Genomic DNA, 24,719 nt, shown 5'->3' with positions numbered 1-24,719 from the left:
ATGTGAGCTGAAAATGTACAAAACCTTCAAATTGTATCCTTCCTAGGGAGACAGAAACTCCTCTGGACGGCACAAGTGGTGGGAACTGCATCAGATGACTTCCAATGGAAAATTCTGCAAGTGGCAGGGAGCCAGAAGACAATTTCTACCCAGTCCACTGAAAAGTTACGCTGCCAATTCAGAAATTCGCGCAGGAAATCCTGCCCAGGGTCATTAGTTTCTGGGGCTAAGTGCCCTGGTTCTATGGAGCACTGACAATGATCTCGGAGTTACCAATGCTGCAATTCATCCTTTAGGCTATGGGGCTGAAATTGTCCTCCGACTGGCAGGGGGCGCACTCACCGATATTGAAGATTTTTCTCGGAGAGTAGAGCGAAATTCAGCACTTTGTATATTTTTTTTGTTCCGGGCGGTGAAATTGAGTTGCGGTGGGGCAGAAGTGCATGGGGAGCGGGGCGGACATCGGTACGTGTGATCAGCGCTGCGCTGATGGCGTCAGAGCAACGCAGACATCCCGCTGACGCGTAGCAACATCCCTTCAGTTAAAAGAGGGCGGCTGTGAACTCTGCAGCCACATTAGTGACACCCACTGGGCCACCGGGGAAGGTTTCGGCCGGGCCAAGGGGTGCCGGGCTGAACCCGGGGGGGGCACCGTTGCCGGGCCGACCTCGGAATCGGCCGACCATTAAAATAAAATGGCAGCCGCGGCAGTGCACCCTCCCCTTTAGGGGCGGACGCGCCACCCAGCCACAGGCAGCTTTCCGCAGGGGAAAGCGGTCGGGGGCACCGAGCGGCAGCCAATCCGTTCCCGCGGGGTAACTTCCCATGGGGCAATTTCCCACGCAGGGCGCAAACGGGGTCGCCACTGGTCAGTAAAGGGTCGACGGGGCAGGAACATCCACTGCCCCCCCCCAAAAAATTAGGGCAACCGAGCGATGAGTGCTTTCCGCACAGTCACTGCCTCTTTTTTAACGGCTCTTTAAAAAAGGGGAAATTTCAGCCCCTATGAGTTTCATCATTCTAGTACAGAATAAAATCAAAAACTTGTGTGTTTTATCCTTACCTTCTGTCCGCTAGCCAGCCAAATGAAATATTCCCAACAATGTCTATGATGCCTAGTATTGACATTAAAAAGGCCGTTTGTTGCTGGCTGACCCCAGAGCTTACCGCGTATGGTACAAGATGCACAAAAGGAGTGTTGCAGCCATAGGCCAAGAACAGCAACGATACACCAAATACAAGGAAGTCTGGCGTCAGGAGGAAGGCGTATTCTTTATACGACGGACAACAGCCACAGGGCTGCTTGTTACCACAGCCTTTTCCGATGAAGTTTGAATCTGCAGAAGGGCAAGGCAGTTGAGGGTCTTCACGTTGTGTTTTATAGCTGCTTTCCTCAGAAGGCTTTCTGCTCGCCATACTGCTTACGGTGGAATTGGACAGATCCTCTACAAGAGTGAGGGGCCGGAGCAGGGCACCACAGACGCAAATATTAGCTACAAGGCCTCCAAGGATGAGTAACGCTCCACGCCAAGAGTACTGTTCAATCAGCAGCTGAACCACTGGGGCTAAAACAAAAGTCCCAATTCCACTTCCTGACATGGCCAACCCATAAGCCATAGCTTTTCTTTTACAGAAGTACTTCCCCACAATAGCTATGGCTGGAGAATAAGCTAGAGCATATCCACAACCTGCAACAGAGAACACAATTTTTAAAAATTACTATTTCATCCAGTTGCTTTCATTTTCAGCTTTCTACTGACAGTAGTCGACAGCACAACTGCTTTTAGTTAGGAATGCAGGCAAATGCACACTCACACACACGCTTCAAAACTACTGCCTCTATCTAAGACGCACCCAACAACTCGAGAAACTTGACGTGTCAATTGCAATAATCTGATGAATAAGCTTTTGTCCATATTGGGTGGAAATTTCAACTTCAGTAGAGGCGTAAAAAAAATGGTAGCAGATTTTACCTTTGTTACTCAGATAGGTTTAATGAGCTGGGTCTATTTCCTTTACAGCAGCGTAGAATTAGAGGCAATCTGACAGAGGTATATAAAATGATGAAAGTGCTGAATTGCGTGTAATTCATAGATTATTTCAGTTTCAGATTAAGGACAACCGGGGACACGAGCTTAAACTATGCACAAGTAGGACTAGCCTAGATGTTAGTTGGGTTCTTTTCCCAAAGAGAAGTGAGCCTCTGATTGTGATACCGGCTGGTGTGCTGGGTGCTGACTCTCCATGCCTACAAGAGGGAGCTCGACCAATTCTTTGCAGGGGCAGAGCTTGCATCATATAGACGGTAAGTGGATGTACCAGTTAATGTACACATGGTCAATGTGATCTTCTGTATTGGATTGGATTGTCTGAGATCCTTATTGGCCCTGGGTTTTTTTCCCGATTTCTTTTGCCTCTCCCATGAAAATTCATGGCCGTGTTTGGCGGGGGCAGGGGGGCGTGGAGTGGGGGGGGGTGATGCAGATGGTAGGAAGTGTTGCTTCAGGCATCATGAGTGTGGAGCAGGTTTGATGGACCAGCTGGTCTTTTCCTGCCTGTCATTTTACTAGGTTAGTATAATGTATGCACCGGTGAGTCTGCTCACAGTTTGTAGAGTGCTGTTGCATTGTGAGTGGCTTAGCCAGTTGATCTCCTGGAGAGGTCTCTTCCATCTATTGGAAGGGAAGGGAATCTCCCTGCATGCTGTGAGACCCTCCAGAAGCATATGGAGGGAGTCATGGGAGAGCCTGGGTTCAGCCGGGCACCTCTGTGCAGTGTTTGTCAGTGATTGCAGCACCTCAAGGCTGTAGAACACTGACAGCACAACTGTCAAAATTAATTTGGGCATGGCCCCTTTAAGGAAACCGGCTGATGACAAGTCATCAAAAGACATCACCAGACCCACTTCCTTCAATTGGCCGGGAAATGCCACCGATGTCGCCCACCAGCAGCGAGGCCGGGTCCCACCGAGGTTGGTAAAATCCAGCCTCTCGTCTCTGATCTTCTGAAAGCTGGTGGACAAAAAAAAAACTCACTTCAGGACACTGCAAAACTTATTTTACTCTTTCTGCCTTGATGCCACAAGTAGTGTCTCAAATCACTGCTCCTGCCCATTGTGCTGGGCCAGGAGGATCTTTCAGCCCTTCAGTACAATAGCATTGTGACAGCATTACTAAATTCAGAGCGAATACAAGGACAAAACTTCCTCAAGATGGTTTCTGCAAGATAGAAAAACAAAACGAGATTTTGCCAAAATTAAAAACCTTAATATGAGACAGGTATATAAAGCTAACTCATGTAATCTTTCCCCATTCCATGTTTCTAAACAGTGCAGACAGCAAAATCACTGGGGGTTGTCACAGTGGCTATTTATGCTACTTAAATTTCTGGACCAGGAAGGACTCAAGTGTCTGGCTAATAATTTCACTTCAACAATTTATCACAAGGGCACATTGCCACTAAATTAACATTATGTGTAACCAGCCAAGTGCATTCATACAAACCTGCTTAAAATACTAATGGGACCGCACGCTATGTACACTCGTGTATTAGATTGGGTAGTTAGGCTCCTATTTGGTGGTCCTTTACACAAGGAACTGTTTTCGGTGGAGGGTTCAGTGCTGTACTTTGCCACAGCCTTGCAATGTGCAGTATGCAGCTACTGTATTCACCTGGAGCGGAACAAAGAGTCCCAGACACAACAACACAAGTAAAGTTGGCAATTTTCCACTTTTATGTTTGCTTTGGAAATGCCCCTTTATTTTACTGGTTCACAAACAAAAAGCTCAAGAGACTTTTAACATTCACTTGGCAGAAATACAACAGTAGAAGGCAATTATCAGATTAAGCTTGTCACAACAGTACATCACCCTGCTGTACCAATACACTGAGCCAAGGAGGGGCGAGGCACATACTTGCCATTCGTGACAGTCTCTCATTGACCAATCTTCCTCTGTACCTCCCTCTCTAATATACTGGCATGTTGCAAATATTATCCAAAAAACTTTGCATCACTATCTTAATTTTACAAAAAAATTGGTAGGATTTCCACCGTAAAGATAAATTAAAATAATTTATTCTCTCACACCAGTGCTACCAATTCCTCACCCAGTTTTCTGCCTCCCCACTCTCAAATTGTACCAGGACCCACAGCTGCACCACATTGAACAGTCAGTTAATAATTGGGCCATTTTTTACACTTACCATCGCGGAACGTGCTCTCGACTGGCCGAGAGCTAAATTTAATTATTATAATTAATGCTAATGAACCAGTAATGAGCGCCAGCAGAATTCCCCAATTTCTTTGCGGGTCATGCTACGATACAGACTCAGCTCATTCATATAAAATGGCTGATGAGGATCAGGCACATTGTCAGCTTTTGACTTCTTAAAAGGTAGATTTGCTGGACTGTGCACAGGAGCATTTTTGGTTAATTTAACTTTTGAGAACTAGATTAGTGACCTTTTTTTGCTGCATTTTTGTTGGTTGTATTTGTTTGACTAACTTTTCACCTAGCAAGATTTTTGATTGCTACAACTCAATCTAGATGATGGAAATTCCTTTGGAGTATCTTTAAAGGTGGCAGGATATAGTGAGAAGGCTGTTAAGAAGCAGATGGGTTCATTGGCTCTATAAATAGAGGCATAAAGTACAACAGCAGGAAAGTTATGCTAAATCTTTATTAAATCACTGGTTAGGCCTCAGCTGGGGCCTACTCTGGGAACCACACTTTAGGAAGAATGTCAAGGCCTGGGAGAGGGTGCAGAGGAAATTTACTCAAATAATGATGGACTTTAGTTATGTGGAGAGACTCGGGATTGTTCTCCTTAGATCAGAGAAGGCTAAGGGGGAGATTTAATAGCGGCATTCAAAATTATGAAGAGTTTTGATAAAGTAGATAAGCAGAAACTGTTTCCACTGGTGGGAGAGTCATCAACCAGAGAAATCTGTCCCCAGCAGAGTGGAGACGGAGAACATTTTTAAAGTTGTTATGATCTGGATTGCATTGCCTGAAAGGCTGGTGGAAGCAGATTTAATAGTAATTTTCAAAAGGGAATTAGATACATACTTCAAAAGGAAAAATTTGCAAGGTAATGGTAAAAGAGCAAGGGAGTACGACTAATTGGATAGCTCTTTCAAGGAGCCAGCACAGGCACGATGGGACGAATGGCCTCCTTCTGTGCTATATGATTCTATGGGCTAGACTTTCGGCAACATTCTGCCCATTTAGTGCTTTGGAAGCCATTAATTGCTTCAAGTGGAAACTAGCGCCCACTCACTCCCCTTATACTGCCTGCTGTAATTTCGGCAGCCTATTACCGCCGGCGGTAATTTGGGTGATTTTCCATGCACTTCAATGTGCATTGCCCAAATACCGGCCATATTACCGCCGGGCACCAAATTTGGCAATTCGCACAAATTACCGCCAGCATAATGTACCGCCCTGAAAAAGCTGCACTTACCTGACCTTAACCCGGCGGTATGGATGCCATGTTTTAAAACGGATGAACTTGAAAAATATGCTACTTTAAGTTGGAGGGAGCATTAAAATCATTTATGAGTGGATTTTAAGGGTGTTTGAAATCAATGCTCATAATCTGAGGGTAAAGTAGTCTATCTTGATAAATTTTTTGGTTGTTTAAGGAAAATGTAATAATTTTTGATAGTTTAGAAGACTTTTAAAGGAATGGGGCCTGCAATTTCTCAGCCAATATTGCTAACTATTCACATGCTGCAGAACAGAGCTGGAAGAAGAGCATTATGTGCCCAAAGAGGTGGCAGACTGCCGAGGAGGAGGAGACCTTACACCCAACGCATTTACAGAGATAAGCGATCATACCTGGACCTGTCCAATAAAATGTGCGTTAGAAGGCTGCGCTTCCGAAAGTAGATATGCCAGCGAATTAAGGGAGACCGACAGCCTACCAGCACCATCAGGACCGCACTGCCCATTGAGGTTAAGCTGACTGTGGCACTTTGATTCTATGCATCAGGCTCCTTTCAGGCCTCAGCTGGCGACATTTGCAGCATCTCTCAGCACGCCACACATTGCTGCATTAGACAGGTGACAGAAGCGCTTTACGCACGCAGGATGGACTTTATAAACTTCCCAATGAGCAGGGAGGCACAGAGTGAGAGTGCTTTGGGGTTCTGGAGAATACCAAACTTCCCCAAGGTCCAGGGTGCAATAGACTGTACGCACATCAACCTGCGAGCACCTTTAGAGGACGCAGAGGTGTTTCGAAACCAAAAGGTATTCCACTCCCTGAACGTGCAGCTCCGTCAACCACAAGCAAATAATCATGGTGGTAAACGCGAATTTTCCAGGGAGCATTCATGATGCGCACATCTTGCATGAGAGCACTGACTCCGACCTCTATAAAAGTCAGCCACAAGGTCAATACTGGATGCTTGGTGCCAATGGATACGGCCTCACCACCTGGCTCTTGACGCCCCTCTGTAAGCCTCAGACAGATCCAGTAACAGCCACATGCAATATTGCCGACAAGACAATTGGAAGTAGCGCTTTCGATGCCTGGACCACTCTGGAGGCAGCCTACAGTATCATCCTGAGCACGTCGCGGAGCTCATTGTGGTGCGCTGCATGGTGCGCAACTTGGCGATCAGAAAGAGACAGGAATTGCCACAGGGGACTGCAGGACCACCTCAGGACAGAGGGGATGAGGCAGAGGATGAAGCGGAAGAGGAGGAGGTTGAGGAGGAGTCTGCCGATGAGCCCATGACACCTTCCACCCCTACACCGCAGGAGAAGCCCCGCAGTAGTTACGCAGCAGCAAAACTGTTACGTCAGGAGCTCATAAATGAACGCTTTGCTTGAACGTTGAGAGTTAAGTTTAAACCTTGCCCAGCCATTGTTTGCAACCCTTTTATTGATTGTTAACCCCTCATTTTGTGAAAGTGAGTGAGGCACTGCACAATAATTGTTAAGTTCAATAAAATATTATAAGTTATGAAAAATGTTTTTTGTGAAATAAATTAATAAATAAATCTTTTTAAAGTAAATTTGTAACAAAATGTAAACAAAGCATCAAGATCGAAAAAATTAAACATTAAACGTTAAACATTAAACCCACAATGCCCCTCCAAACAGTAAACAATGTTTCATTAAAAGTTAACATTTTTTGAACAAACAATGTCTGCCCCACAACCTGCCAATAAATCTACCTGTGACCACCATTCCCACCACCTCTCTCCCCGCACTCCCTCCCCCACTCCATCGCACCCTCAACTGTTTTCTGGCATCACCCCTACCTCTGCCCCTGCCCGAGTTGGGACCTGTGCGTTGTGCAGCAGGGCGCCTCGAGCGATGCTGCTGTGGGCCGGGGGGGGGTGACGGTGGCAGTGCCACGTGTGGGGAATCTGGAGAAGAGGGAGGCTCAGACGTATTGCCATGCTCCTGACGCCCATGTGCTGTCGGCAGTGGTGGAACGACACCGTGGGATTCAGTGTCGTGGACCGATTGCAGCGTCTGCCGCATAGCATCAACAGGATCGGCAGTTCGCCGTATCACCGCAATCAGCACCAGCGTGTCCTCCAATTGGCACGTTGATTACACTGCGACGTTTCCGGCTAGTCCAACAATTGCCTGGAGGAGCTCTCGACCAATGTTAACGCTCCACCTCGACAACACAACCATGCCTTCGAGCGCACCTCCCCTGCCCAAATCAGCCTCCGCAGATTCGGCACGGGGGCTCAACACTCGGTGTGCATACCGCTTGGTCTGGCCACCTCCTCGGAGCCCAATCCATGACATGTGGGTTCGGCTGAGGAAGAGGTGGCTGCAGGTATTACGGACCCTTCAGTTTCTGCACCCCCTTCTTCTACATCCAACGGTACCATCCTGGGGGTGGGGGGAGGGTCAGAAAGCCGGATGGTTTCATGATCATCATCATCCTTCTCCTCTCAGGTGTCCTCTCTGGTCAAATCGGCACTGCCTGCTGATTCTCCAGGTCAGCTAGAAAACATAACAGAAGAGGTAAGCTGAAGGGGAAGGGAGGGAGGGACAAGCTGACATTTTAACGCTCACATTGCGCAGACATATGTAGAGGAGCAACATTACTGCATTATATATCACCGAGCGATGCCACATGCAATGAACATGAACAGAATTTACAGAGACTGCATTGCATTGCACTAAGAGTTCATGATGGTCCCAGCATTACATTACATCACTTGGCATCATTTATACAATTATGGTCACATGACTATATTACATGAACACTGCACGGCCCGGGGATTGTGTGTGACTTACGTGGTACCAACACCTTATCTGCACCTACACGCGTGGCCGAGCGATCATGTGCCTGTGAGGGCTGAGGCCCGCTCTTCCAGATCTGTGAGCTCTCCCAGCTCTGGAGGACCTCCTCCGGTGCGCCGATGCTCACCTCTATTGAAAGCGATTTTTTTTCTGAAAAGATGACAATAGCATGGCATAAGGTTCGATAAAGACAAAGACCTCTGGGGAGGCGTGATTGGCAGAGGAGGGAGGTAGGGAAAACCTGCTTTATTCAGAATTGTCCATATCGTGTATGTTCTTCTTTAAATTTCTTGTCCCAGTTTCCTTTAAAATAAATGACGTTCACAAGGACAAGCTTTGTGAGACCGTCAACAGTTCCTTCAGCCAGTAAGTTCTTGATCTTGCCTTCAATCTGTGCTTCTGGTCAGGAGTTGATCCGTTGCCGGGCTTCTGTTGTCCAGCGATACCCTACTCCTGACAAAATGCCCAGAACACGACCTCGTCATCACCAACACCTTGTTCCGCCAGAGGGACAAGTACAAGGCATCGTGGCAACATCCTCGCTCCAAACACTGGCACCTGCTCGACTAAGTCATCGTCCGAGTGAGGGATCCCAAGGCCGTGTGCATCACCCGTGCCATGACAGGGGCAAACGACTGCTGGACGAACCACCCTAATCCGTTCCATCATCAACATTAATATGGCCCCAAAGCGACGACGGCAACAGAAGCAATGCCACAGAAAAATCAACACCGGGGCACTCAAAGACCCAGCTAAGAGAGCCCTATACAGCCAGCGCCTCACGGACAACTTGGCGAACCTTGATGACCCCGAGACGCAGAGTGCCCACAGGGCTTGGTCTGCCCTCCAGGCCTCCATAACCCCTGCCTGTGAAGAGACGCTCGGTCACTCAACCAGGAAACACCAGGACTGGTATGATGAGAATGACCAGGAGATCCAGAAGCTAATAAAGCCCAAGGACATGGCATTTCTGAACCTAAAGCAACAACCTAACTCGGGAGCAGCAAAGCAGCTTTACAGATGGCTGAAGGCCGAGGTCCACCAAAAAACCCATGAGCTAAAGAATAGATGGTGGGTGGAGAATGCACAGGAGATTAGGCAGCTGGCCGACAGCCATGACGTGCGAGGATTCTTCACCGCAGTCAAGTCCACCTACGGCCCAAGCACCCAAGGCCCCACCCCACTGCTGGCCAAGAACGGGGAGACATTTAGCAAGGACACCGAGGCAGTCAGGGCCTGCTGGAAGGAGCACTTCGAAGATCTCCTTAATCGAGACTCTACCTTTGACACGAGTGTCCTCGACTCCATCCCACAGCATGCTACCCGCCACCATCTCAGCAAAAACCCAGCCCTGCACGAGGTAGAAAAGGCCATCCGTCAGCTCAAGAACAACAAGGCAACGGGAGCGGATGGAATCCTCACTGAGGCACTAAAGTATGGCGGAGAGGCACTATTGGCTCGAATGCATGACCTTATCTCTCTCATCTGCAAGGAGAAGTGCATGCATGGAGATCTCAGAGATGCCGTAATCGTGACCATCTTTAAAAAGGGGACAAGTCTGACTGCAGTAACTACAGAGGAATTTCCGTGTTTTTGGTCACTGGGAAAGTCATTGCTGGAATCCTCCTCAACCGTCTTCTCCCTGTGTCTGAGGAAGTCCTCACGGAGACACAGCGCGAATTCCGTCCGCTCCGGGGTTCAACGGTCATGATCTTCACGGTGCAAGAGAAATGCAGGGAACAGCACTAATCCTTACACAAGGCCTTCTTTGATCTCACAAAGGTATTTGACACTGTTAACCGCGAGGGACAATGGAGTGTCCTCCTATTTCGGCTGTCCCCAAAAGTTCGTCACCATCCTCCGCCTGCTCCACAATGACATGCAAGCCGTGATCCTGACCAACGGATCCACCACAGACCGAATCCATGTCTGGACCGGGGTCAAGCAGGGCTGTGTCATCGCGCCAACCCTCTTCTCGATCTTCCTCGCTGCAATGCTCCATCTCACGCTCAACAAGCTCTCCACTGGAGTGGAACTAAACTATAGAACCAGTGGGAACCTGATCAACCTTCGTCACCTCCAGGCTAGATCCAAGACCGGCCCATCCTCTGTCGTCGAGCTACATTACGTGGACGACATTTGCGTCTGTGCACATTCAGAGGCTGAACTCAAAGCCATCGTCAACATCTTCACTGAGGCTTACGAAAGCATAGGCCTTGCACTAAACATCCATAAGACAAAGATCCTCCACCAACCTGACCCCGCCACACTGCACTGCCCCCCAGTCATCAAAATCCACGGCGCGGCCCTGGACAACGTGGATCACTTTCCATATCTCAGGAGCCTACTATCAGCAAGGGCAGATATCGACAACGAGGTCCAACACTGCCTCCAGTGCGCCAGCGCAGCCTTCGGTCGCCTGAGGAAGAGTGTGTTCGAGGATCAGGCCCTCAAATCTGGCACCAAGCTTAAGGTCTACAGGGCTGTAGTGATACCTGCCCTCCTGTATGGCTCAGAGATGTGGACCATGTACAGTAGACACCTCAAGTTACTGAAGAAATACCACCAATGATGTCTCCGCATGATCGTGCAAATCCCCTGGGAGGACAGACGCACCAACGTTAGCGTTCTCGACCAGGTCAACATCCCCAGCATCGAAGCACTGACCACACTCAACCAGCTCCGTTGGGCGGGCCACATTGTCCGCATGCCCGACACAAGACTCCCAAAGCAAGCACTCTACTTGGAACTCCTACAAGGCAAGCGAGTCCCAAGTGGGCAGAGGAAAACTTTCAAGGACACCCTCAAAGCCTCCTTGATAAAGTGCAACATCCCCACCGACATCTGGGAATCCCTGGCCAAAGACCGCTCTAAGTGGAGGAAGAGCATCCAGGAGGGTGCTGAGCACCTCGAGTCTCGTCGCCGAGAGCGTGCAGAAAACAAGCGCAGACAGAGGAAGGAGCGTGCGGCAAAGCAGACTCCCCACCCACCCTTTCCTTCAACCACTGTCTGTCCCACCTGTGACAGAGACTGTAATTCCTGTATCGGACTGTATAGTTACCTGAGAACTCACTTTTAGAGTGGAAGCAAGTCTTCCTCGATTTCACTGGACTGCCTAGGATGATAAGATAATTGCCGATGTACTAGGTCCCATCCTCAATGCCTTTCAACATTGTTCGGTTAATGCACCGTTAGCATGCAAGTGATGCATGATGAGCACATCTTATTAATTACAGGAGAACAATATAACATCATTGATAGTAATGACGTGTAACAGCAAGTTTACCAAGAATAACAAAATCACAATGTGGCAGTTTTACATTTTAAGTAATGAGTCAGTGCATGATTAAAGTTATGAAAGTTATTTAATTTATGAATTACTCTTGCGGCAGAAACAAGGTCGTTTCAGCCCTTGCAGCGCCGGACTGTCCTGCGACGGACCTGGGCAACCGATGACACCGCCTTGGCAGTCTCTGCCCATATTTGCTGATATACGGGCAGGCTGGGTTTTCCACAACCACCCCGGCTCAATTGGTGACAACGTGGCTCCACTTCATGCACCAAGGCAGCTTGGGCATCCAAGGTAAATCCCTTTGTCCTATTCCTCCCTCCTGCCTTTGCCTCGACCATCAACTGATCTTCGATGTCCATTTTTTAATATTTATTAATATTTTTTAGGACTTTTAATGCATGTTTTCTAACCAATCATTACATTAATTTAACAATGAAAGATTAGCAAATGTATTTAATTTGACAGCACTTGACACCAGAAAGGCCCAACAACAATATTTTAATCTGTACTCTAGTTGGGACTGAAGAATTCCACTCACAATTTCACCTCATGGAGCAAGGCAGGAAGCTATCTCTTTAGCTCATCAACTTTATAAGTATTTTTCTCCCTGTCTCTCTTTGATTTCCCCACCTTCTCCAATCTAAGCTTTATGGCAGTTAACCTGATTTATAGAGTAGTTATAATTCTTACCAGTCAGGACTCCCAGTGATAGATACAGGTACTCCAGGCAAGTAGCAAATGAGCTGAGAATGAGGCCAGCAGAAGCTAACACTCCTCCAACAATCACTGCCACTCTAGTGGAATACCGATTGCTAATAATACTTCCAACAGGTGCTAAAGAGAATGAAAAGACAAACATAATGAAAATGATGCACTTTGGCTGTAGCCCTAGCCTGCTTTTGCACTCTGTATAAATGTAAAAACATTAATAAAACACAGCATAAATCTCTATGCATCATGGGACAAATGCTAAGGCACTTTATTGCGATTAGTGCGATCACACCTTAGGATCCTCACACCAGTGTGACCAAATCCTCACCCAGTGGTACCTAACCCCATCCAAAGCCCTTTCAGCTAGGGCATATCCTACAGCTTTACTCGTTTCTCCAGACCTCATGGGACAATATGCCCCCATTGCTGACAGATACCATCTTGACGAATCTTCTGGAATTTTTTGAGGATGTAACTAGCAGAGTGGACAAGGGAGAACCAGTGGATGTGGTGTATTTGGACTTTCAAAAGGCTTTTGACTAGGTCCCACACAAGAGATTGGTGTGCAAAATCAAAGTGCATGGTATTGGGGGTAATGTACTGACGTGGATAGAGAACTGGTTGCCAGACAGGAAGCAGAGAGTCGGGATAAACGGGTCCTTTTCAGAATGGCAGGCAGTGACTAGTGGGGTGCCGCAGGGCCACTTCCTTAAGTACTCTGGGATGCAGACTATCAGGCCCTGGTGATTTATCGGCCTTCAGTCCCATCAGTTGCCCAAAGACCATTTCCTGACTAATGAGGATTTCCCTCAGTTCCTCCTTCTCACTAGACCCTCAGTCCCATAGTATTTTCGGGAGGTTATTCGTGTTTTCCTTAGTGAAGACAGAACCAAATCATTTGTTCAATTGGTCTGCCATTTCCTGTTCCCCATTATGAATTCACCTGATTCTGACTGCAAGGAACCTACATTAGTCTTCACTAATCTTTTTCTCTTCACATACCTATTGAAGCTTTTGCAGTCAGTTTTTATGTTCCCTGCAAGCTTACTCTCATACTCTATTTTCCCCCCGCCTAATTAAACCCTTAGTCCTCCTCTGCTGAATTCAAAATTTCTCCCAGTCCTCAGGTTTGCTGCTTTTTCTGGCCAATTTATATGCCTCTTCCTTAGATTCAACACTATCCCTAATTTCCCTTGTTAGCCACGGTTGAGCCACCTTTCCTGTTTTATTTTTACGCCAGACAGGGATGTACAATTGTTGTCATTCATACATGTGATCTTTAAATGTCTGCCATTGCCTATCCACCGTCAGCCCTTTAAGTATCATTCACCAGTCTATCCTAGCCAATTCATGTCTCATACAATCGAAGTTACCTTTCCTTAAGTTCAGGACCCTAGTCTCTGAATTAACTGTGTCACTCTCCATCTTAATGAAGAATTCTACCTTATTATGGTCACTCTTCCCCAAAGGGCCACGCATGACCAGATTGATAATTAATCCTCTCCCGTTACACAAGACCCAGTCTAGGATGGCCTGCTCTCTACCCATGGATTTTCAGGAATTAAATTCCACAACTTTGGAGTTTTCCCTGAAAACTGTAAACTTTGAGGGAGAGGTCTGGGAGAATTGGAGGGAGTTAGTGGTGCATCACAAATGGGGAAGGGTGGGTGGGGGGGCTTGGGATTTGGTGGCTCTAGGGTAGAGATTCCAAAAGCAAGAAAGATTTGCATTAATATAGCACCTTTCACAACCACCGGACGTCTCAAATTGTTCCTCGCCCTCATTATATCACGTTGCAGAATCAAAGAGAGCATCTAATCTTGGGGTTGAAGTTCTTGGTAGTTCAAGTCAAGAGGGTGAAAATGACAAATGCATGGAGGGTAGCCAAGTGATTAAACCCTCCGAACCGCTCACTCGCAATCGGTATGATCGTGTTGTGCATTGGGAATTATTTTGGATTTCAAGCAATTTTCAAACTAAATATTGACAGCACAGATTTTTTAAATTGGCAGATACATTTTTGTGAATGGACCAGTCAGGCTTTAGTCAGATGGAAGGCCTTCCTTCTCAGCTTCTTAGCATCCTTCCTTGAAGCAAAATAGGGCTGGAAGGAAGGGGGCTAGTCCACTATTCACTCATTCAGTGCTGAATAACATCACTTGCTGCCAACTTTTCTGTCTCCACAAGAAACAGATGGGCCAAAATTACCCTGTTCTGCGCCTCCGGGGGCACGAGCAGGGCACAAAACTGTTTTTGCCGGGGGGGGGTGGGGGGTGTGAAGGCATTACAGGCTCCCACGAAATTGTGCGGGAGTTAGCGGAGGCGTGAACACAGTAGTGTCGCCGCCCCCCTCTCCCCCACCCCTCCAGGCTGCCGCGCCTTCGCCGATGATGACATTGCCGTGCGCGGCGGCCCTTTTGCTGCCCCACGCCGGAAATTGCCTAGTTCCCGTGAGACTGTCGTGGGCAATGCCCACGCCAGGTCGCGGGTCACCACCCAGGCTGACCTTCGCTCCTGCGATGGAAGTTAAAGGTGAGGTACGCCGCGCCGAACGCCACCATTTGTTTTCTTCGGCTAACTCCCCGGTTGGCCTGTGCTCCAGCAATGTCGCATGGTCCAGGCCACGATCGTGCAGCCTGGCACTCTCGTTTGGATGCCGGGCTGCGGCCACAGCACCACACAGCCCCGGTGGCCCAGTGGAGGCCATCAATGTTTGCAGCGGCCCTCCCCTTTAACGGAGGGGTGTTGAAGCGCGTGAGCACTATGCGGAGAAGCCACATAGTGCTGCTGATCCCGCTCCGCGTAGCGCCTCAACAGGAAGTGGAGCATGCGGCATTGCACTCCACTTCCTGTGACAGGCAGTTACCCAAATTTCGCGGCCGGGGCAGGACGTCCTGCAGGAAGTCCCGCCCAACTCGGTTACCATCCCCAAATGGGGTGTAACCCAATTCGCCCCCAGAGTCTGCTTTCTGTGTGGAAAATAGAATGGGGAGGTAATTGGTGCAAATTGAAAAAGTGCTGAAATAAAAACCACAAATAAAACAATGTTCATATAAACTCGTACTGAGATTGTACCTCATTAAATAAAGGAACTGGTCAGTCACCAGAACTCCATATCAATGGTCAGTATTGGAAATAACTTTTGGGCATTAAAAGCGTATCAGATACCAGCAATAGATTGTAGGCAATTTCTTTCCCATGACTGAAAAGAAAAGCTCTTTCGCTCATCAAAATACATGTTGTAATTTAATAGTTTTTTAGCATCAATTTTGGGAGCTATTGAAATATCACATGCACACACTTCTGGGAACAAATGATAAGAATCTGATAACAGATGCTTAGTGGGTGGAGATTGGCATTATTGATAAGCTCGGGTGCCAGATCTTGCTGGTTTTAACTTTAGAAAAGAGTTTGGCACTTCAATCTCTGAAGTGTCCACGCAGTGGGATTAAAACTCATCAAGGAGCAGAACAAAGGGAGTTCCCTTTCTTTACAAAAACAAAGACTCGCCTCCCCGCCTTCCCCCCCACCCCACTTCTTTATTTTCTGTTTGTTTCCCTCTGTTTTCCGCGGCAGCTAGTAATCATTCTGCCATTCACACCCTAATTAGACTCACCGTTTGTTTCCTAACCTGTGCTATTGAATTGTAAAACAGGCTCATCATTCCCTTTGTCTCTCAAATTTCTTTTGCCTTCCATCCTAACACAGATATTCCCTTCTGTTCTTCCCCCCCCCCCCCACTCTCCCGTTCAGGGCCCCAGCACTTCCTTAAGAATCTGTTACATTTCAAACTTTCGCCAGTTCTGACGAAGGGTCTTCGACCTGAAACATTAACTCTGTTTCTCTCCACAGATGCTGCCTGACCCGCTGAGATTTCCAGCATTTTCTGTTTTTATATTATATAAAAGGGAGATCTATGACAGGAATTAAAAGATTTCAGAATTGAAGCCTGACCTGTCACAGGAACAGGAGTAGGCCATTGAGCCCCTCGAGCCTGTTCCACAATTCAATTAGATCAAGGCTGAACCTTGACTGAACCCCATATACCCGCCTTTGGCCCATATCCCTTAACATCTTTGGTTAACAAAAAATTATCAATCTCCAATTAACAACTGATCTAGCATCAATTGTCGGTTGTGGAAGAGAGTTCCAAACTTTTATCACCCTTTGTGTGTAGAAGATTTTCCTAATTTCACTCCTGAAAGGACTGGCTCGAATTTTCAGACTATGCCCCCTGGTCCTCGACTCCCCAACCAGCAGAAATAGTTTCTCTCGATCTACCCTATCTGTTCCCCTTAATATCCTGAAAACTTCGATCTGATCACCCCTTAATCTTCTAAATTCTGGGGAATACAACGATAATTTGTGTAAGCTCTCCTCATAACTTAACCCTTGAAATCCAGGCATAATTCTGGTAAACCTATGCTGCACTTCCCCCAAGACTAATGGGGCAGAAATCCCCACCTCCCCGGGTCCGTCCGGAGTGTGTACAGACCGGGGAAGGCATCGCAAAAGCCAGTTTTCAGCGCAAAATGCGCATGCGCTGAAAACGGGCTTTTCCGATCTGTCCAGCTGGAGCTCGACAGGCCCTCTGTATCTCATTCGCACGGGTGAGATTGCGATATTTACCCAAATCTTGCCCAGTGGATGTCCTGAAAACTCTAGCTCCTGGTAAAAGCAGGCGCATAGCCCTCTGTTACAGGCGTAAGAGTTTTAAAATACACAAAAACATTTTAAAATAAAATTATAAAAACACATTTTATTGTTAAAAACCCTCCCCACTACGGTAAGTTTATTTTTTTTTAAATCGGAAAAAGATTTTTTTTTATAATATATAAATAACTTTAATTTAAATTAATAAAAATATGTGGTGTATTTTTTTTTTATTCGTGTTTTGGGTGTTTGGGGAGGGTTTCTCATTCATAATAATGGGAACTCCAACTTATGGAGTTATGAATGAGAACATACTTTACCTGATTGGCTGCCCAGAGCCATGTGACTCCAGCTCCAGCCCTGCGCACGTCCTGACGTGCACGCGCTGCGACGCGCAGTCAGTGCTGGCCTCAGGACCCGGAACTCGCGTGGGCGCAGTAGCTTCAGGGAAGTGCGCATCTTTTCCCCTCGATCGCCCGCGGGAAGCAGCCGACCGGGATTTCTGGGTCAATATATCCTTCCTAAGGTGTGGTGCCTAAGAACTGCTCACAGTCCTCCAGGTGTGGTCTAACCAGGGATTTGTACAGCTGCAGCATAACTTCTACCCATTTGTATTCTAGTCCTCTAGATATAAAGGCCAGCGTACCATTAACCTTTTTGATTATTTTCTGTACCTGTTCATGACATTTTAATGATCTATGTACCTGAACTCCCAAGTCTCTTTGGACCTCCACTGTTTTTAAGCTTTTCACCATTTAGAAAGTGCCCTGTTCGAGACATGTTCAAAATGATGTGGAACGAAGACAGAGCTAACTGCCTTTTTCCAGGACCAAATCCGTGACTTCCCATCTAACGGTTTTCTCTCTCCTTCTCTCCTGTTCCCTTCAAGATCCCAACCTCCTGCTCTTGAAACCAACTTAGGCCCTTGGAAAATGCTACTAGTCTCCAAGCAATCACAGATCAAGTCATTTCCTGAAAGAAAGGGTTTGCTGCTGGCTGCTCTGCATGGTTACTCTCATGTATCCTACATGGTTACTGCTTGTACTATCACAAGGGGTGCCACCAGAGGGCACCGCAGTGGGAGACTTGTAGGTTACCTGTACAGGTGTGCCTGGCCTAGTATAAAAGGCAGGCCACCAGGTGTGATCCTCCCTCTGGAGTTACATTAAATGGACTAAGGTCACTACAGTTCAAGCACAACACATTGTCTCATGGAGTCATTATCAGAGCATCCAAAGACATAACAATTGGCGACGAGATTTCAGACCTCCACGCGAAACTGGCTAACCTTGCTACGTTGCAGCAGTTCGCCGATGGTGATGATTGGGACGCCTTTGTGGAGAGGCTCCACCATTTCTTCACAGCAAACGACCTGGCAGGTAACAATACGGCCACACTGGCTGGCAAGCGCACAGCTATCCTGCTAACCAGTTGTGGGCCCACTGTCTATGGCCTCGTCAGGGACTTGCTGGCACCAGCGAAGACAACGACCAAGACATACGAGGAGCTTGTAACGCTGATCCAAGAACAACTCAAGCCCAAAGAGAGCATCCTCACAGCCAGACACTGGTTTTATACCCACCGATGGCCCAAAGGCCAGGAGATCACAAAATATGCTGCAGACCTCAGGAGGCTGGCAGCACCGTGTGATTTCGGCAACCACCTCACCGAAGCGCTGTGGGACACCTTTGTCATCGGAATCGGCCACAAGGGCCTTCTGCATAAACTACTATCTGTGGATACCACAGTCACACTGCAGAATGTCATCTCCGTGAGCTAAGCATTCATGACCTCGACCTGCAGCTCTAGGAGGATGACTCATCCTTAGGGCTCAACCCAGCAAGTACTGTGCACAGAGTGGCGCCTTTTAGAGGCTGGACTGTAGAACGTGAACCTTCTCAGGGATGAGAGAACAGGCCCCCGAGTCCCTTAACTCAGAGTCCGCCGAGGGGGGCTAATCGAGTAGCTCCATGCTGGGGTTGCGGAGGGAATCACAGGGCTCACCCGTGCCGTGTGTAAAGGCTGCAGCACAAAGGGCCACCTCCAGCGAATGTGTAACAGAAATATGACTCACTGTGTTGATGAAGAGTCTGCAGGTGGCCATGAATCCAGCGTGGATTATGAAGCGATACTGAGAGAGGCAGCTCAGCCCCACGATGAGGTATATAGCATGTTTACCTGCACCACCGAATGTTCTCCATTGAGGATGGAAGTCGAGATAAATAGTGTTCCAATCTTCATGGAAGTGGACACGGGGGCGAGCCAGTCAGTAATGAATCAAGAAGCCTTTGAGAGGCTATGGGACAATCAAGCTGAACGACCCAAGTTGGTCCCGGTTCAGGCAAAGCTGCGCACCTACACCTATGAACTTATCCCAGTTGTTGGTAGTGCGGATGTAAAGGTATTCCATGATGGCGCGGTGCACAAGTTACCCCTGTGGATTGTTGCAGGTGATGGACCAACGCTACTCGCAAGAAGGTTCATGGAGAAGATCCATTGGAGCTGGGAAGATTTCATCCCTCCAGCGATCGACGTCCCCGCACTCAGAGGCAAAGCAAGCCCCCACCTGAGGTTGGATCCGGCACCAGACAGCAGACCAGCACAGCACCCGAGGCACAGACCACTCAGCACGACTGCGTGGAGATGATCCAGCTGGGACGACCCGAGCGCACTATCCAGGCTCAAGTGGCAGGACTCTGGAGGAAGAAAATCGGATCCAAAGGCGACTTACCAGCCTCTGTGACAGAACCCGGGGAGAAGAGGATCACAGCAGTCGACATCGTGGATGGAAGAAAGATGGCGCCCAAACCACGAGATGAGGCGCTGAAGAAAAAGATGGCGGTGGCCAGACCACGAGGTGCAGCGCTGATGGAGCAACACATGGCACCAAGCGAAGAAGAGGATTGGGGTAAAGATAGCAAGGCTCTCTTAAAGGAGGCCTGCAACTCAACACACTTAAAGGGACAGTTCCACACACTCAATCAATGTAATAGCAACTGTGAATTAGATATAAAATGTGTAATTGATGATCAGAGTTGTGTACATGCAATAAGCAAGGAAAAGTCGTGCGGTTGCGATCGGAGCTACAGGTTATTCACAATAAGTAATGAAACGTTGTGCGATGTAGGATTTCAACTGCATACAGCCAGTGCAGTGGGCAAACACCCATCGGGAGCACACAGGCATAGCAAGCTACCTAACGCCGTAGCCTGCGTCCCTGGGACCAGAGCGATGCAAACAGTGATGTGACCACAAACAGCTAATACATACAAGCTGCAGAGCAAGTGATCTCAGGAAGGCAACGGCACTGGTATCGACACCATGCCCCTGATCGGCTCCACCTCTCAGGCACCCGATGGCACCAACTGCCACGAGCCTGAAAGAGCAAACTGCGTTAAGGCGCAGCCCCCAGGCCCTATCGCCACCAAGGCTACACCTGGGAACGAAGGGCCACCCACAACGGTTCTCCCAAATGGGACTGGGACCAGCCAGGATCCCAAACTAAATAACGCCCAGGTAAGTGAGTCAGCAGTTCCCTGTGCACTGCCAGACGACTGCCCCTCAGGGAGCAGCAGCGATCCAGGGTGCAAAGAAAGGACAGGGAGGTCACAGGCATCTGTGAACCTGCCCGACACTAGGAGCAATGGCAAAAGCCCCAAGAGCAGGCAACTTGAGCCAACCGGGTTCCCACTGCCAGCACTGGGCACCATGCCACCACCAGACTACCTGGACACCATCCTGGAACTAGTCTGTCCTCACGCACTGGTGCTGACCCCAGCACTGACTCCTATATACCTCACCATTCAACTGTACTTACCTCACCATGGTAGCATGAATGCAACACGGTAAATGCAAATGTTTTTTGGACTTGAATGTATATGAAGGTAATGAGCCAACGGCACAATCTATCTGTGGGGGTGGGGGGGGGGAACGGAGAATGGAGTGGTCATGGACACACAAACAGAAACCACCAGCACCTCTACTGCCAACGAAATGCCACCTACTCACCCAAGATGGAAACGACCCTCCAAGGGTCAACCAGATAGAGCTAAGCCCAGAGCACAGTCAATGCAGAGGCGATTTGCACTAAGGGCTGGGGGGAGAGTGATGTCATGAATCCTACATGGTTACTGCTTGTACTATTACAAGGTGGACCACCTGAGGGCACTGCAGTGGGAGACTTGTAGGTTACCTGTACAGGTGTGCCAGGCCTAGTATAAAAGGCAGGCCACCAGGTGTGATCCTTACTCTGGAGTTACATTAAATGGACTAAGGTCACTACAGTTCAAGCACAACACAATGTCTCGTGGAGTCATTATTAGAGCATCTGAAGGCATAATAGTCACAAGTTCAGCTTGGCATCCAAATAGCAACCTCATTGCTGATTAGAAGGATAAGGGCAGTGCCATCTGATCACAAATCTGGGTTACCATTGTTTAAAGTTTGTGGAGAATCTTAAAACGGCAAGATGAAAATGTGCGTTTTGTTTTGCTGCCTCATCCACTCCAACTGTAATGCAGCTTTGTGCTAAAACACAGCTGATAATTTCCAGATCCTTTCCAACCATATCGTGCCCACCCACCCCACTTCTCCCGGCCCACCTGCAGAGACCAGGTGGGAAGAAGCTGTCAAAATGTAGCAGGGGCCTTACCCACCCGTTTCCTGCCCTGATCTGGCCGTCTGTAATTTTAAATTGAAGGCAGCAAGGACACTGCTACAAGCCGGCAGGGTCCTCTTTTAAATATACTGGTCTGCTATTTTAACCTGAGGCTCGAGCAGGGGAGCAGTAATGGACTCCCCATCAGCCCAAACCTGCCGGCAACAGTAGACAGGGCCAGAGGAGGCACAACAACGTAAATTTAAATATCTTAATTTGTCCCTTATGGGCAAGGAGGAGTAAGAGCACTGCTCTGAGCCCCATAAAGCAGCCCTGGGTCTTCTCCGTCCTGGGCTTGTCCCTCTCTCCCCAGGACTGCCATGCCCCTGCTGAGCCTCACTGATCTACTTACCTGGTGCCAGGGACCATTCCCTCGGTCCCCGGCAATGGCCTCCTCCCACCCAATTTTAACTTCCCGGCCACTTCGGTTAAGAGGTTGGCAAGTTAAATCAGCTAAGCATCCTTACTGCCACAGCACTTACCTTGCCTCATTCCCTGCCCGCCCGCCCCTCTGCCCCCACCCCCCAGGAGGTCAAATCGAAGCCAGGGTGTCTGTGGGTCTAGGTTTCCTTTGCTTGCAGTGATACACAGAGTCCCTGCAGTTCGTGCAAGTTCAGCTATCGTCAAAAGGTTACCACCCATTTTTCTCCCCACTCCCGAGACCCCCAGCCAGGAAAAAGGAAAATCTGTAAATTCTTCTGATGATTACAGCAGTGCAATGGGTGGTCAGGAGACTGACGTCAAATTTGGGAGGTTTCTCGAGTCTATGGAAGCATTTGTCGGTCTAATTCAGAATCAAAACTGCCTGCAATTTCTCAGCCCTTTGCACCGACCGGCTCGATTGGTAACTAGAAAGAACTGCCAAGGAAACGTCCCAAGATTACTTGGAATTAATGTTACATTTGTACCCAGGCTTTATTCAAAGTACAGTCACTTTACTCCCATCCTGTTACTGAGTGACTCTGGCGAGGAATAATTAACAGACAGCAAGTGTGCCTACAGATCACTAGAATATAATATTTCATTACAAATTCCAAACAGCAATTTAATTTGTATCATAAAAGGTTACAATTACTCACATCAGCACATTTGTGAATGGTTAAACGGCAAGTAAGTCAGCTAATTAATTACAAGCCTCTGATCCGATGGCGACGTTGCCATGGCAGCAGAGCATAGAACCTGGCACTTCCCACCGACTTAGTGAGCAAGTCAAATTTGTTTGGTTTTGTTCTGTTGCGAGGGTTGGCATAACTCTTCCTGCGGCATTACTTATCTGCAATAGTCCAGCATCATTATCATAGGTCACCATTATAGAAACATAGAAACATAGAAAATAGGTGCAAGTGTAGGCCATTCGGCCCTTCTAGCCTGCACCGCCATTCAATGAGTTCATGGCTGAACATGCAACTTCAGTACCCCATTCCTGCTTTCTCACCATACCCCTTGATTCCCCTAGTAGTAAGGACTTCATCTAACTATGGAGCTCTCATTGCAATAAAGATGTTTCGATGGTTTCAGCAGAAGCTCTATTCTAGCCAACATACTACATAGGCACAGCAACAGACCATTCGCCCAACCAATCCACGCCTGCTTTTATGTTCCTCCCCCTAAATGCATCGATATTATTTGCTTCAACCACTCCCTGTGGTGGCGAGTTCCACATTCTCAGCACTCTTTGGGTAAAGAGGTTTCTTCTGAATTCCCTATTGGATTTCTTGGTGACTATGTGATATTGATGGCCTCTAGTTATTCTCTCTGTATCCACTCTATAAAAATCTTTCATAATTTTAAAGATCTCTATTAGGTCACCCCTCAGCCTTCTTTTTTCAAGAGAAATGAGACCCTGCCTGTTCATCCTTTCCTGACATGTATACTCTCACCCTTGTAAATCTTCTCTGCACCCTCTCCAGTGCCTCTATATCCCTTTTATAATATCGCGACCAGAACTGCATGTATTGCTCTAAGTGTAGTCTAACCAACGTTCAATACAGCTTTAGCGTAACTTTCCTATTTTTGATTTCTATCCCTCTAGAAATAAACCCTAGTGCTTGTTTTTTTTTTATGGCCTTGCTAACCTGTGTCGCAACTTTTAGTGATTGGTCTATTTGTACTCTGAGATCCCTTTGTTCCTCTACCCCACCTAGACTCACACCTTCCAAGTAATAAGTGGCCTCTCTATTCTTCCTACCAAAATAGAATACCTCACATTTATCTGTGTTCAACTTCATTTGCCATTCTGCAAATGTATTAATGAAGAGCGGAAAGCTCAAAAGTAGGAACTAATTGATCAGTTCCCAATAAAAGGAGCTTTTTATTACCTCCTTTCCTCTGAGCTATGCTTTGTTCTTCTGTTTCCCAAAATCCTGGTTGCCCCTAACACCGCTCCAAGTCAAACGTGAGCAGAATGTTGGAGAAAATAAATCATTGCTGTTATATACACACACACACACAAAAAACGTCACGATGTACAGAATGTTATCAGGAAGCAGGGAGACGGGAGACATTATTTATCGATATTGGCAAGTGATGAGCTCGAGCAGAAGGCTTAAGAACAAATAAGTTGAGACATTTTCTTGTCATAGAATCATAAAGCCTATGCATAATTCTAACAGTAATCATGTTGCCGATGATTATGATCGAAGCTCATGACTTCAGTGAGACAGAACAAATAGCTGCAATTAATCCACTGCCGCTCGGAACACGTGTTTGAACCGAAGGGCTATGTGCAGCAAAATGTGCCTTAACTCCACGTGACGCAGACTTTCCTAGTTGTACTCCAAACACTCACCGAACACCATTGTAGTGCAGTCGACAGTGGAGTGTATCCATGCCGTCATTGCGTAATCCTGAGCAAAATAATTCTGGAACTCCACAAAAAATATGGAGAAGCACCTAGAAATCCAAAACAACATTACGTTAGCAGCTATGTGAACTAAAACCAGAAATTGTTCAAAATATACAACAAGTGCATCAACATCTGGAAAATGGAAAGATAAATGAATACCTTGGGTAAGACAGTAACGGATTTCCCTAGTCCTATGTCTGCATGTATTGGATGCTCTTGCATAGAATTTAAGGTATAGAAACAAGCCACTTGGCCGAACTGGTCCAAGCTCCGCACGCGTCT

At 47.6% G+C, this 24,719-nt stretch overlaps 1 protein-coding gene across 1 annotated transcript in view; it reads right to left on the bottom strand.

Moving 5' to 3' along the window:
* LOC139256059 (monocarboxylate transporter 12-like) overlaps positions 1-24,719 on the bottom strand; it is a 37,570-nt gene that overhangs the window by 8,174 nt on the left and 4,677 nt on the right. The window contains exons 2-4 of the mRNA XM_070874119.1: positions 24,381-24,524; positions 12,262-12,405; positions 1,064-1,688 (exon numbers count right to left, since the gene is read on the bottom strand). Coding sequence (XP_070730220.1) covers positions 1,064-1,688; positions 12,262-12,405; positions 24,381-24,524 — 913 coding nt within the window. The remainder of the gene's footprint in view (positions 1-1,063; positions 1,689-12,261; positions 12,406-24,380; positions 24,525-24,719) is intronic.

Source organism: Pristiophorus japonicus, chromosome 3 (assembly GCF_044704955.1).
Source record: "Pristiophorus japonicus isolate sPriJap1 chromosome 3, sPriJap1.hap1, whole genome shotgun sequence".
NCBI classification, from domain to species: Eukaryota; Metazoa; Chordata; class Chondrichthyes; family Pristiophoridae; genus Pristiophorus; species Pristiophorus japonicus.
Note: the sequence above shows the minus strand (reverse complement) of the source record. Positions and strands in the feature narration are given on the sequence as shown.